Below are 15,922 nucleotides of genomic sequence, written 5' to 3'. Positions count from 1 at the left end.
CCTCCATGTTGATTAATTTGCCTGGTTCACCAATTTTTCTACCATCATTTATGGCCACATATAAACAAGGATTTTGCTTCCCTTATCCTACATTAGAAATTTCATTTTTTTTACATTAAACAAATCTTTTTTTATTCAATTATATTGTTTATATTTAAAATTAGAATGGTTTTACCAAATTAGGTGTAACAGCAATGTATATTACATTTTTAAAGGGAGATATAGATTCGAACTTTGAAGATGATATTACTGAAAGGGGTAACCATTAATCCCGGATATGAACTGTAAAACAGACGTTAAGAATACCAAAAAATGGAATGATTTTTATAGTTTAAATTAAATTTTTTTTTGTTGTTGTTTATGTTTTACCTTAAAACAAAGAATAAGTGACAATAAGTTGTATATTAATAGTTGAGAGATAGGGGGAAACAAAAATACAATAAAAAATAGGCAATAGTGTATGAACGAAAAGAAAGAAAGGGTTGAAATGAATGTTTTGTATAAATAAAAGTGGGGGCAAAGAGCTCCTATTTGGTGGGAACCTACACACTTTTTTACCTTGACCTCCCAAAAAGGAGCACCATATTCCATTGTGATTGGATTGAGTGTTTCTTAAGGTTTTGTAGGACCAAATTTCCCCCCTTCCCATATTAATCATTTCCATCTTTACTTGAAGAGAATAACATTGTGGAATGCAATGAAAGTGAAACCAAGGAATTAAATTAAAATAAGATAGGAAAATTGTATGTGTTAATGGGTTCTTGTCAAAATCTACATATTTCTTTCAATCACTAGTCTCTCTAGATTTGTAGGGCACTTATATAAGCTCCCCTTTTGCTCCAAGTCGTTGGAAAAGATTCAAAATGTTTCCACTTTTCATTTATTAATTTTTATAATTTTAAACAAGAATAAAGATTGATATTTCCTTTATTCAATGCATATTTACACTGAATCCCTTCATTAGTGCTATATATTTAAAGTCTTAATTAATTAAAACATACTTTAATGAAATGTTGGTATGTAATTCATTATTGAGAAATTATTTTATAGATTTTTCTCACCACATCATTTATAGTTCCTTTTTAATTATTTAATGGTATTTTAATAAAAAAATTTCTATGTTATTGATATATAATTTTAATAAATTTTTTTATCCATAAAATTTCGGATAAAATAATTACCAAAATTATATATCAATAAGATAAAATAAAATTTCATCAACATATAAATTTATATAATAATAAAACATTAAATACCCACTCAAAAAATAAATAAAATAAAATATGATATGACATAAATACCTAAATTTATCTTTGTTTGATAGTTGATATACTCAAATGGAAAAAGGGTTGGTTACTACTTTAAGTCTTTGTTAAAAGGGTGTGATTAAGGGGAAATTTCTTCTTTTTAAAGTGTGGTCAAGTTCCTTAAGAATATTGTGTTTCCTATAAGGAAAGAACCAACCCTCATCGTTTCTCTTAAAAGAAAAATGTATTAGGGAATATCAATTATTAAAGTTCTCCACTAATTATACTTTGAATAGATATTATCCCAAACCAGACATTGCTCTACAAAGCTGGCACCTACTCATGCCTAAACTATAACTTATTTATGCTACTTTAAATAAAACACATTTACATTAATTTAATACAAATATCCTTCGTTACTCGTTACTATTTTAGACACTCATCTCTCATAATTACTTGCCTCCTCCTTTTAATTCATTTTCGAAATTCATAATTGTATCTCATAATAATATTATTTTCAAGGTGCAAACCCATGATTAATTTTTTTCTATTTATATATCCAGATTTTGCTTTTAGAAAAACATCTTGACCCATTTGCCAATTTTGAATGACATAAAATATTGTCCATAGAAATAATATAAAGATATAATGTCGGTATGAATATTTTTCACCCTCCTCTGCTCTATGATTAATCAAAACTATTCTTCGTCAAGTCCCGTTGGTCTCAATTTATTAACTATACAAATCACGTGATCTCTACATTCATCCGACGATTCAATATATTTGGCAGAAAAAAAAAAAGAGTTTGATTATGAGATCAATGAAGCCATTTTTCCTTTACTTTCACAAGTCATTTTCGCATATTCCCCCACACAAGTAGTTTAGTAGGCCATAATCTCAGTCAGATGGTGAGACATATGCTTCTAATCACTTCCAATAGTTCATACAACTTTAGTTTAGAGATTATTAACCAACCCATTAATCATTGTATTTGCCTTTTGGATTTGGGTGGCATGACTTAGCTTTGGTTGGAGTATATAAATTCAAGAATCATACTGTGTTTCATACAATATTTAAAATTATTTATAATTTTTTACTTGTGTTTCAATACACTCAAACTCACAACCTCTTGGCTTAGTAACAATATTGATACCGATCAAGTTAAATACTTGAACCCATTTTATAATAATTTAATTAAAAAAAAAGGAAATTTAGGTATTAATGAGAGATTCCATGTTGACCTGTCTAATTATAGCATTTCATTGGGAAACTGAGAAAATGAGTAGTAAATAAGATTAGGGATTTTAATTTGTTTCCCTCACCACACCAAGATAGATGCTTCCACACTTGTTTAAAAAGAAATGGTATGTAATTCCCAAGGAATGGTTGACATTGATCCCATTACTTTAATCCACTGCTTAATCATGAAATTAAGTAGTAGCTACACATATCAATATTGTCAGTCTTCTATTTCTGTTCTCTGTGTCGGTAGCTACAATTAATATAGCTTTGAATCGCCAAACATGCAATTAATAAACTAAACCATACACATAAGATATGTATGTTCGGTACATTGCTCCCTATCTATGCTGTCGGGAACCCTAGGTTATTTTTCTTTATATTATCCTGCTAATTTTAAAATTGAATTCATCAACTTTAATTTAATATGTAATTTGATACATGATATTTTAATTTAATTCAATTTTCACAAATAACAAATATCATTATTAGTATAATAACACCTTTTGCATTTACACATGACATACAATAATAATTATACTTATCTAACATAAAAATAATTTAATCTTTAAATCTGTACAATTAAATCAAAATTAAAGTTAAAGCTTAATATGTATAATTGCACAAAATCAAAGTTTATGTATAGTACATTTATCCTGTTTTTAAATTAACAAAGTTATGCTATCTAAATATGTTATTGTATTCTTAAACTTAAAATAATTAATATTCAAAAATAGAGTTTACATTGTATTAATCTATTTCAGAATAGATAAAATTGAAATATAAAATTTTACCTATTCTTTAAGCTTAATTTTTTTATTTAAATATGATAAGAAACAATAACAAAAAAAAACATATAATTTAAATATACTTCGAACTTAAATTAAATTATTAAATTCTAAAAAAAATTAATAATTATAATTTTAAAATTTTATTTATTTTTAAAATAAATAAATGGAAACATCAAATTAACTATTAAAAGTGAAGATCGTAAATACTTTTTTAAATATTTTGAATAAATAAAGTTATGCTATCTAAATATACAATTTTAGTTTTTTTTCTATTGTTCACTTCTACTACCTTATGAGGATATTCCCTATTCTCTCTTTTAGATTTGACACATTTTAAGGATATGGTATAACCTTTACAACTCCGTATTTTATACAAAAGCTATGATAGAAACCATTTCCCCTATCTCTCACTTTTAAAAGCTCAACTAGAAAACTAGCTCCCTTTTACAAAGGTGATTTAGTGTAAGCAAGAAATGCCTCTATAAGGTAGGTGTTTACAAATTTAAGCTCTCTCAAAAACAAATAAGCACTTGAATAAAAATAAAAGAAGCTCTACTCAACAAATGTTCATTTACAATATATTGTTCAATCTTTGAAACTTGTATTTCACCATCATTGGAGTGTTTGGAGGTTTTATTTATACTCCTCATTTAATTCTAGTTGTTCGTAATAGTTGAAGAGAGAATAGAATCATTGGAAGTATTAAATTTGTGCATTAAAGTTTTCCTACATGGTAAGGTATCAATACCCAGAAGGAATCTAGGTATTGATATTTTTTACAAAAATAGTCATTTGACACAGGGAAATATCGATACCATGAGGGTAAGTATCAATACTTTTGGATTAGGTATCAATATCTCAAGAACATGAATAATACTTTACACTTCTAGAAATAACTATGGCTACTATCTTCTTAAGGTATCGCTACTCTATGTAAGGTATCTATACTTAGCCACTAAAATGCTTGAAAAATGCTTTTAAACACCTTGAAATCATTTTTGATTGACTCAAAAACATTTGAAATGTATCAAATCATTTTATTAAAGCGTTTTGAGTATTTTAAAATCCTGAAAATGTTTAATGAGATGTTCTGTAATATTTTCACAAAATGACTTAAAAATAAATATGTAAATTATATATTAAATGATGTTATATCAAAAGTTTGATATATATATCAAAGTTAACAACTATAAACTATTTATAAGTAGTATTACTAGTAGCTAACAAAATTGTAGAAAAGATGCTATTAAAGTACATGATTGATAGCATAAGAATAAACTCTTAAGGTAAAATGATAAATTTAGCTCTTAATGTTTACATAATTAAAATACTATTTATATAATTTTTGCATCATTCACAAACAAAACATTAATTAAAATACTTTCGAATTTGGACCTAAAATCAATATGTGCATGTGTGATCAATCTCTTTAAATATTTAATTGATAATTCAACAAAATACAAGAATTTAAATAAGGAAATATGACTTGGAAAACATCATAATACAAAAATTAATATATAAATAAGTTAAAATATGCATAAAATAAATATTGGTACCTAAATTGTTTTCATAATTCTTTCCCCTCTCTTTTTCTCTTCCTTTCCTTTTGCCATCCCTTTTTTTCATAATTAATAAATCATTAAATGATTTTTTTTCAAAAAGAACACTTTTCAATATTTAAGATTAGCATGTTTCAGAGATAATGATTTATTTGATCTTTCAACTTTATAGAAAGAAATCATTTTAGTTCTCTATTTAATTTTTAGCCTTTAAATTTGCGATGTTTGTCAAATCACTCAAAATAGATGAAAAATTAATATTTGTTAACCTTGTTGATGTGACATGCATGGATTGCCATATGTATGCCATGTTAGCAATCAATTATTTTTTTAGTATTTAAAAATTAAATAAATTATTATTAAAAAGTATAAAAGATATATAAAAAAAATTCATTTAAAAAGTTAATTAATTTCTTGATGCCATGTCAGCAAGTTAATATATACCTTAAGTTTTCTATCCATTTTGAGGGTGATTTGACAAATAATACAAGTTGAAGGGCTAAAAAAGATGAAAATTTAAATGGAGAGATAGGGTATAGTTTGTGAAGGGATAAGAATTTGAGTATAGAAATTAGATTGTGAATGGGGATTTATAGAAATGAGCAAATAGGGAGAGATGTGGATACAAATGTTTAATTTACAGCATATATAGGAGATTAGAGGTAAAGAGAATCCAAAAATGGCCCTTCTTCTTATGCCCATTCTATGTCTAAATTTGGATTCCAAACCCACTCAACACATTTCCTTACAAACTTATTACATTTTTTTGTCCTCTCCCATTACTTTATTTCCAATACAAACTAAAAAACAATTAGCTAACTTTCATGAAAACTGAAGTTCACGTGCATCTCCCAAGCACCAACCATGATTATGGCTATCAAATTGTGGTATTATTTAAATCAGATCGACGGATCATCTTGGGCGGGATTGAGTGTGTATCAAATCTGAAACCGAGTTGGGACCTTAACTTCATGGAAGCAATTAAAGGCATTGATATTGTAGGACCCCAAAAGAATAGGGGCCACAACCCCCCAAAACTCAAGTATTGTCACGCTGGGTTAATCAAAGTGCTAAAATGCTTTTGCATCAGCTCATAATTTAACAAAAGAAAGGATGTTAATTTCTGCTGACACTTTAGCATGTTAATTGGAGTGTAAATTTTAAGGTTCAAGAAAAAGGGTTGATGTCGGTTCTAAATTAGAATATTAAACATGAAGCCATTAATTAGTCACATGGCATTAGCGGAGTCGTACATTCAAAACACATAGAATTGGAGAACCGCATCCATCCATCCATGCATGCATATTATTTATTAATTACTACCTAATGAAAATTTGTGGCGTTTCAACCCATGCAAAAGGTTTAGAAATAAAATAAAATAAACTTTGTCAGATACTTGGGAAATCTTTTCTTTGCCCCCTTTTTTTTAACTTTACTAGGGTAAATGAGAGATGGGTAATATATTAATTACTAGGGCTAGGGGGCTTGTGATGAATGGTCTCCATGGATGATGGAACATCAGAGCTACAATGTTTCAACAATTTAAGCAATTTGAAAAACCCCAGTAATGCTCAACTGCTAAACAAATTTTATCACGTCTCTTTTCAAATCAAATTTCTTTGGACATATTTTTGTATTTACAATTATTAATTTTCACTTTAACATTTGAATAATTTGAATTATCTAAATTTAGATATGATTAATTTAAAACCAAACTCCAAATAATCTTAAATATCATCTATGCCCATTATAACTTTGAATGCACTAACAAATTTTAAAGCTACACAAAAACATATACTCAATTACTTATTTTGGAATGGAATATAAAAATAAATAAAATGTGCAATAGTATTACAAATATGTAAATAACCAATTAGAAAATCAAAGCATACTCATCCACTCTATCTTTACCAAAATTTAACCCCTAACAAGTTTTAAAAAGAATTATGTAATTTTAAATAATAATATCGGTTTAGTGATATTTTTATTGTTCACTTATAAGTTCTTGTATTAAATTTACACTCAATTAAACTCCTCCGTTAACGATTTCCGTCACTAGCTACGTTGATCGTTAAAATTAATGGATTGGTTAATCAAATGGTGACACACGACATCTTATGTTTAATCTAATATTCTTCTCATAAAAATAGAAAAAATATTAAATATTGATATAAACTTATTAAAATTATAAATATTATAAAAATATAAAAATCTAATAAATTATAAATAAATTGTAAAATTAATAAAAATAATTCAAAATAATTAAATTTTTTTTAAAAATATATTAGAATTATTTAAAAAAAGTAAAAATAAAATAAAATATTAAAATTGATATAAACTTATAAAAGTTATTAAAGAAGTCATAAAAACTTGAATCGGACTAGTTAGCTCGAAATTGGTAAGGGCACCGGTCCAGTGAAAGCCATTAGACCAAAATTACATTATTCAACTATTAGCATATGTTAGAATGAAATATTCTAACCAAAGTTTTCAGAACCGGACCGATGATCGAATTGATTAGACCATCAATTTTACAGTTTGACTGATTAGTCATTTCAATTAAATAGAACATCATAAAATAAAAAATAAAAATATTTAAAAATAAAAAAATTGGTTCAACCGTCTAGTTCCCAAGTCAACCGGTCTAATGCTTTTTTCAGATCGACACCTTTTTTTATTTCTGTCTAATCGGTCCAATCGACTGATTCAGTCCAATTCAAGTCTTAATGTTTTTTTTAATTTATATTTTTATAAGTTTATATTAATTTTAATACTTTTTATGATTTCTATAGAATTTAATACATTTTTTTATAAAATTTTAAATATATTTTATTAATTTTAAAATTTTTATAAGTTTATATTAATATTAATATATTTTTAATATTTAATAATATTTATACCTTCTTATAATTTTTTTTATTTTTATAATTATTAAATGATTTTTAGTTATTTTTTTATGGAAAATTATTATATTAAACCAGAAGCTGTCATGTGTCACCATCTGATTGGCCAATCAATTTATATTAACGGTCAACGTGGTCAATGACAAAAACCGTTAATGGATGGGCTTAATCAATTATTTTAGTTAACAATAAGGACTTAATTGGGTGCAAATCCAATACAAAGGCTTAATTGATTTTTTTTCATTTTCTTAAGGTCTTTTTTTACATATAAGCCTTTGTTATTTAGGTAGTGTTCAGAAGACCACCTAATAATTGGGTTTGGGTGAAATTGATTGTAATTACATATGAGTGATATATTTGGGTAAACATTATAATTGGTGAGTCTGGTTTAGTTGGTGTAATTGGAACACTTGAATTATACTTTTCAATTGTTAAGGGGAGTGTGAGAATTGAAGTAACAATACAATTACATTCAATGTCAATCTTAAGTTATAAAAATTATATTATAGGCACAAGCATGTATGAGATTTGGGATGGTTATGGTAAAAAAAATATTTATATTATAAATTTGAAAAAAATCATATTATAAAAATAATTATGTCTATTTTAAAAAGTTATAACAACAAATTTTATTATTTAAATCCTAAATATTTTTAAAGTTATGGCCATAAATTTTATTATAAAAAATAATTTACATGTTATAAGAGTGTTATGGTAAAAAATAAATTATTTATAATAATCCTTATAATAAGTTGTTGTATAATTTATAAAAACATTTTTTAATAAAGGTTATATATTGTAACTTTTATATTACTTTTACTTAATTTATATACTGTAGAAAAAAGGTAATAACTTAGTATAAATTTTTCTCTAAATTAAGTTTTATTTAAATTTTTATAATTAAAACTACAGACCATTTGCACTGTGAACTCAAGTATCATATATTATATGCTAATTATGCAAATACAAAAAGTTTAGTTGCATTATATTGTGAGGTATGATACATTTGAAATAATGAAGTCAGACACAAGCATCGAAGATAGCTCACGACTTCTTTGATTTGAGCCATTTAAGGCTTCGAAATGTAGTTGAAAGGGTATTTGTTGTTTTAAAAAATATTTCTCATATTAACGTCATCACATTGGTATAGTATTAAAAAAAAGTTGAATCATATTAGTATGTTGAATACTTTATAACTTCAATATTGGTGAAATTAGAATGACTCGTACTTCAAAGAGTACATGGAATAAAAAATATTTTTATAATGTTAATAATATAGATTCAAATTAGGATGACGATAATAAACTCAACCAATTAAGGACCAACAATTTATGATAATGAGCATATGTTACATATTAAAGAGAGAATAACCCAACAAATATGAAACACTAGAACAATTAGATAAAATTACATATAATGTTTATTTTTCTTGTTAATTTTTTAGTTAACGTATTATCAACTACTTTTTTCCTACTAACATAATATATATGATGATTTGATTTTAATTTTTGTTACTTGTTTAAAACTTTTTTATTGTGCTAATTATTTTTATAGTAATTTATATTTTTAAAAAATATAAATTACATAAATGCTTAATTACAAATAATACTACCAAACATAATATAGAAAATTATTATTTTTCATTACAACTCTTTTTAATTTCAAAGGAATATAATTACTACATTAATAAATATTACTTTAACTAGCTACACTTTATTCTATTACTCTGTATTGTCCAAATAGAACTAGTAGACATTTTAATTTTTCCTTTCTCTGACATAATACAAAATTAAGGAGAGGGACTTTTTTTTTTATCTTCACCACCAATCATTGAAATGGTAATTTATGATGATTTGCACAAGAAAGAAAAGTCTTATAAAGTCGAATCCCAAAAAAAAAAAAATCGAAATTTATTGATTTAAGTGGTAAGAAATTTAATATCTCTTAAATAAAAATTGATATATGAGATTTAGAGAGAGAAAAAAATAAGATGAGAAAGTTTTTACTTGTGTTTCAGGGGTTCATCTGAATTAATTCTAAATTTAATTATAGTCCGGGAACACATTCTAGATTCTCGTAATTAATTATAGGTCCTATATCTAAAAGAATGTATTAATCCAAACTAATTACTAACACATTTAGGAAGGGAGGGGTGTCTGGGGGTTACTACCAATCACAATTTACACTGACATGCTTTAGAGGAAGGGGTGTTAATTTGAGTTTCCGTAAAATTAGGAGGACCATATACATAATACATGCAAGTGTATCTACCCTAAAATTGTTAATTATTATTATTATAGCCTTTTCAAATTCTCACGAGATTGGAAGAGAAATTAGATTAGTGGGGCCCAGAAGTCATATACATACAAACATACGTACCGAAAGTAAAAATGTGGGAATTAGTGGCTTCATTATGCCCAAATGAGTGGTTGGAATCAAGGGTATATATTAATCATACTCCCTACACCATTTCAATTTGAGATTCGTGTCTCATTAATTTTATCATTTACCAATTATTACAACTTTCTCGATTATGGAGAAAATAATAATGCATGTTAAATTTGATGTAATTATTTATTTTATATAAAAAATTTTAATTATTAAATATCTATTAATATATTAATTGATTTGATAAAAATATGGATGAATTTGAAAATTTACATGCATCACTAATTACTTATATAATAAGCAAGAGATGAGTGATTGTCAAGATATAGTTATGGTTAATGTAAGTTAATAGTGAATTATAGGGAGCATGCAGCAGGGAGTGCGTGGGGGTTATAAAGGTAAGTATGAGTTGTTGAGGGACAAATGCACACGTTAAAGTAAAGTATTATTATTAGTATATAAAAATCTTCTTTTTATCCTCGAAAGAAAAGAAGGGAAAAGGAAATAAATTAAAGAAGGATAGAAAAGAAAGAAAGGGAGAAAAAAAAAAAGGAATCAAAATCCCCTCTATTTAACTTATTTAAGTTTTTAATGTTTTTTTTCTTCATTTCTCACAGCCTAGGAGAGGAGTAGTACCCTATGCTATAACCCCTCAATACGTTCACAAAACAAAAAAAAGCTAGGCTCTATACTTATATTTTACTATCCTCCTCCTCCTCCTTCTTCTTTCTCTTATTGTTCATCTTCTTCAAGTGTCATTTTCTCACATATTCTCTCTCTCTCTCTCTCTCTCTCTCTCTCTCTCTCTCTCAACCTGAAATCTTTGCAACTACTGATCAACCCCCCTTCGGATGAAAGAGTTAGTTCAAAACCCTTTTTGCTGTTTGGATCACCCTTAACACCCACCTCTCCTTGTATTTTACTTACTGTTATAGCTCAAGGACACACTGGGAGGACGACAACAACAAGAGTAGCGAGGAGACAAGGAAGGCAGAAAGGGAGGAGTAATTAGGGAAAGGGGGGGAGGGCTAAAAAGTGGTGGTTTTTTGTGGGTGTTAAAGATGGACTTCTTCCCTGCACAACCAGATTTATCCTTGCAAATCAGCCCACCGAACAGCAAACCCACATCCAGAGGTCTCGACTCCAGAAGCTCCATGTCTTCAATGGCAAAACCTGATAACTGCTTTGAGCTATCTTTCTCGAATCCAAGGGTTTCAGACTCCAACTCCAACCACTTCCATCAGCTTCTTCAAAACGGTAGCGCCACCGCCAATTTCAATGGTAATCTTTTCCAGTCTTATCACCACAACCAGTTCCCTCACCATCACAACCAACTGCAACATCCGCTACTGTATCAACATCAGCACCAGCACCAACAACATCAACAAGGGCTAGGACAAGAGTTTGGTTTCTTGAGACCCATAAGGGGAATTCCCGTCTACCAAAACCCTCCTCCTCCCCCTTCTTCTCCTCCTTTTCCATTCGCTCAACAGCCCTTGGATTCATCCTTACCCTCCTCCCCTTCTTATTTGGCTACTACCAAAATTGGTAACACCAGCTTGAACCCCTTTCAGTCTCAGGGATTGATGAGATCAAGATTTATGTCAAGGTTTCCAGCTAAACGAAGCATGAGAGCTCCAAGGATGCGATGGACTACTACACTTCATGCTCGCTTTGTTCACGCTGTTGAGTTATTGGGTGGTCATGAAAGTATGCTTCACTTTTTCTTTCTCTACTATTCACTTTTCCGTCTCTATTTTCACCATTGTCTTTGTTTGATTTAAAGCAAAACGGAGTTATGTAAACACTAAGTCTCTTGTCTTATCTTGTTGTGGTGATTTCAGGAGCTACGCCCAAGTCGGTTCTTGAGCTAATGGATGTCAAAGATCTTACCTTAGCACATGTAAAATCCCATCTACAGGTAAACAACTTTCACATCCTTCAGTGCCATAATGGTTTTTCTATCCATCTTAGTTGCAAGGGTTTCCTTAAAATGGAAGCAAATATAAATACAACATTGAAAGATGCGGTTGAATTTTCTGCAACTATGGGTTTCTTCTCCAAGCTGATAATAGTGTGTGTTAGTGGGCTGGCGTGGTAGCTTGATGCAGCGTTAATGGTGGAAGTTAGCTGAGTTTGCATATTTTTAAACAGTCAGCGTTACCGGAAGATGTTAATAACATTAGATTACAAATTCCAATGTTTCCTTGCAGAGGGTCTCCCAAATCCTCAGCACTTCTTTTTCTACTAGATCTGATGATTCTGCAAGCTAATAAACAGCTTTTTGCTTGGAAGAATGAACCAGCCCATGTAAACGAAAAGAATTCAATTAAAGAGAGAGAGAGCAGCAGCACAGCAGTAGTAAATTATTATCGTTTTCAAAATAATAATAATATAATAAAAAGAGTAAGACAAAGCCCAAGGTATTAAAAAACTCAGTCAATAGCTAAGCCAGGACAAGTTTCTACCTTCAAATTCATTGTGTTTTTTCTTCATAAAAAAAGTATTATCTCTAGCAGTGAGTGAGAGAGAGAGAGAGAGAGAAAATAATATATATAAAGTACAAAGACACTATCATTTCTCAATGATATCTTCTTCAGATAGGTTTCTTTTAACCACCCTCCCTTAACCATGGTTAAATCCTCCATCTTTTACTACTTCACTTCTCTGTATTCACCACCAACGCACATATTTTATATACAAGCATAAATGCTTTCTTTGCTTGGGTACAGTTTCGTTCCCCTTTCTTTCTTTTCACAGTTCGTACTTGCTTAGTTGCATGCACTGACTAATGCCTACGATACACAAAACAGTTTACTATTCAGTCTACTTTCTGGTTTTTTCTTTACTTTATTTGTCCATCTTTTTAGCTACTCAAAAGCGCTAAAAATGAAGGTAATTTAATTAAAGTTTATTACCTTGCTCATAAACTAACTCTAATGCTGATTTATTCGATTCATTATTTGGCTGCAGATGTATAGAACTGTGAAGACCACTGACAGAGCAGCAGCATCGTCAGGTCAGTATACCAATATTTGATCATCATTTAGGATTAATGCTGAAATTTGGGTTTAACAAAGAAGTTAACTGTTTAATCAAGCAGGACAAATGGATGCATTTGAAAATGGATCATCTGGGGATACATCTGAAGATATGATGTTTGACATTCAAAACCCAAGAAGATCAGAGATATCAGTTCAGCAGGGAAGATCGTCATCATCAAATGCTCATCAAGACAAAGAGTACCATGGACTGTGGAGCAATTCGTCAAGGTTAGTCTGCTTTGTACTGCAATACTACTATTAGTAATACTAGTTTGGTTAGCCTTTCAGTGTGTGCCTGTCCTTTCTGTTTCATTTGCTTCCTTCTTATATACTGATTGGTTTTTTCCTTTCTAAAAACAAAATAAAAAAAAGTGACAATGAATGAGATACACTGGGATCGATGTCACAACCACCACATAAACATAAAATAGTACGACCCTTGGTTTTGTTTTGATTTATCATCTTGTATTATTGCCTTCATATAATATGTAGTTATATACTCTAAAACAAGAATTTTAATAGAGTTAAAACGACCAATATGATTTTTTCTTTTAGAAAAATGTCAGCCCCCGTATGTTTGACAAGAACAGACAACAGTTTGTCTCTTGTATATATATGTAATATAAGATTGTTTGTATTAGGATCAGAATTAAAAATCCCATTTCCTTCAATCTCTTCGACTTTACCTTTATTTATATAGGCATTTCTCTCTCCACCATTACATGCAAAATACAAAACATAGTTACATGCAAAACGCTAGAAATCACGAAAAGGGGAAAGTGAATTAGGTTCTTTGTTCTATCTGTCGACGACAAGCCATCACCATGATGGAGTAATTATAATACTAGTTATTTAGAATCTGAGGCACAAATTGAGATGGTGGAGGTGGGTGTGGTAAAAAAAGGGTGAGTAAATTAAAAAAAAAGGAAAGGAAAGCACCCACTGATGCCTTATCATCCAAGACTTGAGAGAATCCAAATTCCCAAATGACAAATCCGCCTAAAAAATGGAGATATCTCTTTCCTTAGGATTTGTGGGCTCGGATATAAGGCTAATAAATGGGTCCTACAAATGGAAAACTTAGTCTCAAGCTAAACTCACTGGTGGCCCCATTAGTGGAAATTTTATTGTATATGGTATTAAAGGTATGCCTTTGAACCTTCTTTGTGGTCTTTGTTGTTATGGGTAATGGGCAATCACATGGCTTTCACTTATTCATCGATAATGTAAGTGGTGGTGAGCAACAACATAACGAGACAGTAAAGATAGACTTTTCTCAGTTTGCTTTTTCTTCTGCATGCATGCATGGCCTCCACTGATAGCAAATATTCTCTCTTTGTGTTGGTTTCTAACAGGGAAGCTTGGCTGCATGGCAAACCTAATGATTCTCCTCTAAACTTACCATCTCTCCAGGTTCTAATTTCTAACCTTTATTTCCCCAAATAACCTCCTCTTTCCAACTTTTTTCCTGCATTCTAATGATGCAATATATATATATTTATATAACACCAATATAAAATGAAAAAGGTATAACAAAAAAGTGGACCCAATTTTTTTCCTTCTTCTTTCATGGAGGCATGTACATTTCTAATTTGCATATTTCCTGTTTGATTTTTGAAAACGTTGATTTTGAATCCTTGTTTTTCAATGTTCTTAAACAGAAAGCAAAGCCCCAACTCAAGGTGGCTTTTAGTCTTTTTTGTTTTTTTTTTAATGAAAAGTAAAGAAAAAGAGCCGGGGTAGTGTGGGTGTGTGTGTGTGTGTGTTGGGGGGGGGGTTATGATTGTTAAAAGTTCCTTTTTTGGTTCTTTGAAGAACCCTCCCTAGCTCAGGCCTCATCATCAAATTTACTTAACATGCATTTATCATAAACCCAATCCTCTTGACCCATATCAAGCTCATTGGTTGACCTTGAAACATGCATGGTTGTAGATGGGGTCAAATTATGACTAATGCACCAGGAGAGATAATTGTAATGCTAAAGAATAGTGTCGGGAGTGGCACACAGGAGAGGAGCTGTACCAGGCTTAGTACGCTAGGCTATACTGTTCAAAATGAATCTAATGCATAAAAACTAGTGCGGCTAGTAATTCATTGCTTTTGATGATTTGCTTTATTATTTATTTTATTTATTTTGGTGCAGAGGTATGGATCCAAAGTGCTTAAGCTATGAGAGAATATCAGATGTAAGCTCATCAAGCCTTCAGAGACATGCTCCAAGAAGCCTAATTTGGAGTTCACATTGGGGGGTATCAGATTATGAAAAGAAAAAGAGAGCAACTAAAGACAGACAAAGAGACAAGAAAGACAGAGAGCAACAAAAGGAGAGAAGGGGATGGCAAAAAAAAGCACACGTCCTTCCTATCAAAGCAGCTTGAGAGATCCATATCAAATAATATATTCCTACGTAAATATGAAATCTAATTGATTTTGTATGTTTTGCACTTAGTGACAGAGAGAGAGAGAGCGAGAGAGAGCGAGAGAGAGAGAGAGAGAGAGAGAGAAGAAAGATGAAAAAGATAGAGAGAAAAAAGAGAGGGAGAGAGTGACCCCTTTAACTATCTTAAAAGTATGAACTATATTTGAAGTGATCCTTGGTAATTGTAATGGAGCACTTTACATTTCTAATATAATTCTTAGCTTATTTTTACCAAAGCCTCAGTATGGGGTTCTTTGGTCTCTGTTTTCTTTTTATAAAAGCAATTTTACATGCTTTACACTTTGTAAACAAAGGGGAAAAAAGCAATAAAA

The 15,922-nt window shown here is 29.7% G+C and overlaps 1 protein-coding gene across 1 annotated transcript; it reads left to right on the top strand.

The window, feature by feature from the left end:
• The first annotated feature begins 10,675 nt into the window (after positions 1-10,675).
• On the top strand, positions 10,676-14,617 carry LOC121205072 (probable transcription factor KAN2). Its single transcript, XM_041075998.1, has 5 exons — positions 10,676-11,837; positions 11,972-12,048; positions 13,101-13,146; positions 13,231-13,399; positions 14,527-14,617. The coding sequence occupies exons 1-5, from the start codon at positions 11,189-11,191 to the stop codon at positions 14,615-14,617; spliced, it is 1,032 nt and encodes a 343-aa protein (XP_040931932.1). The 5' UTR covers positions 10,676-11,188.
• Positions 14,618-15,922: the final 1,305 nt, after the last annotated feature.

This window comes from Gossypium hirsutum, chromosome A08 (assembly GCF_007990345.1).
Source record: "Gossypium hirsutum isolate 1008001.06 chromosome A08, Gossypium_hirsutum_v2.1, whole genome shotgun sequence".
Lineage (NCBI taxonomy): Eukaryota > Viridiplantae > Streptophyta > Magnoliopsida > Malvales > Malvaceae > Gossypium > Gossypium hirsutum.
The sequence above is the reverse complement of the archived record's forward strand: the minus strand, read 5'-3'. Positions and strand labels throughout refer to the sequence as shown.

Bases quoted from the DNA above. Each gene is read 5' to 3' on its own strand.
- LOC121205072 (XM_041075998.1), top strand. From the start codon at position 11,189: ATGGACTTCTTCCCTGCACAACCAGATTTATCCTTGCAAATCAGCCCA. The intron at 13,147-13,230 runs GTCAGTATACCA...TTAATCAAGCAG, and splicing joins CAGAGCAGCAGCATCGTCAG to GACAAATGGATGCATTTGAA. The intron at 13,400-14,526 runs GTTAGTCTGCTT...GGTTTCTAACAG, and splicing joins CTGTGGAGCAATTCGTCAAG to GGAAGCTTGGCTGCATGGCA.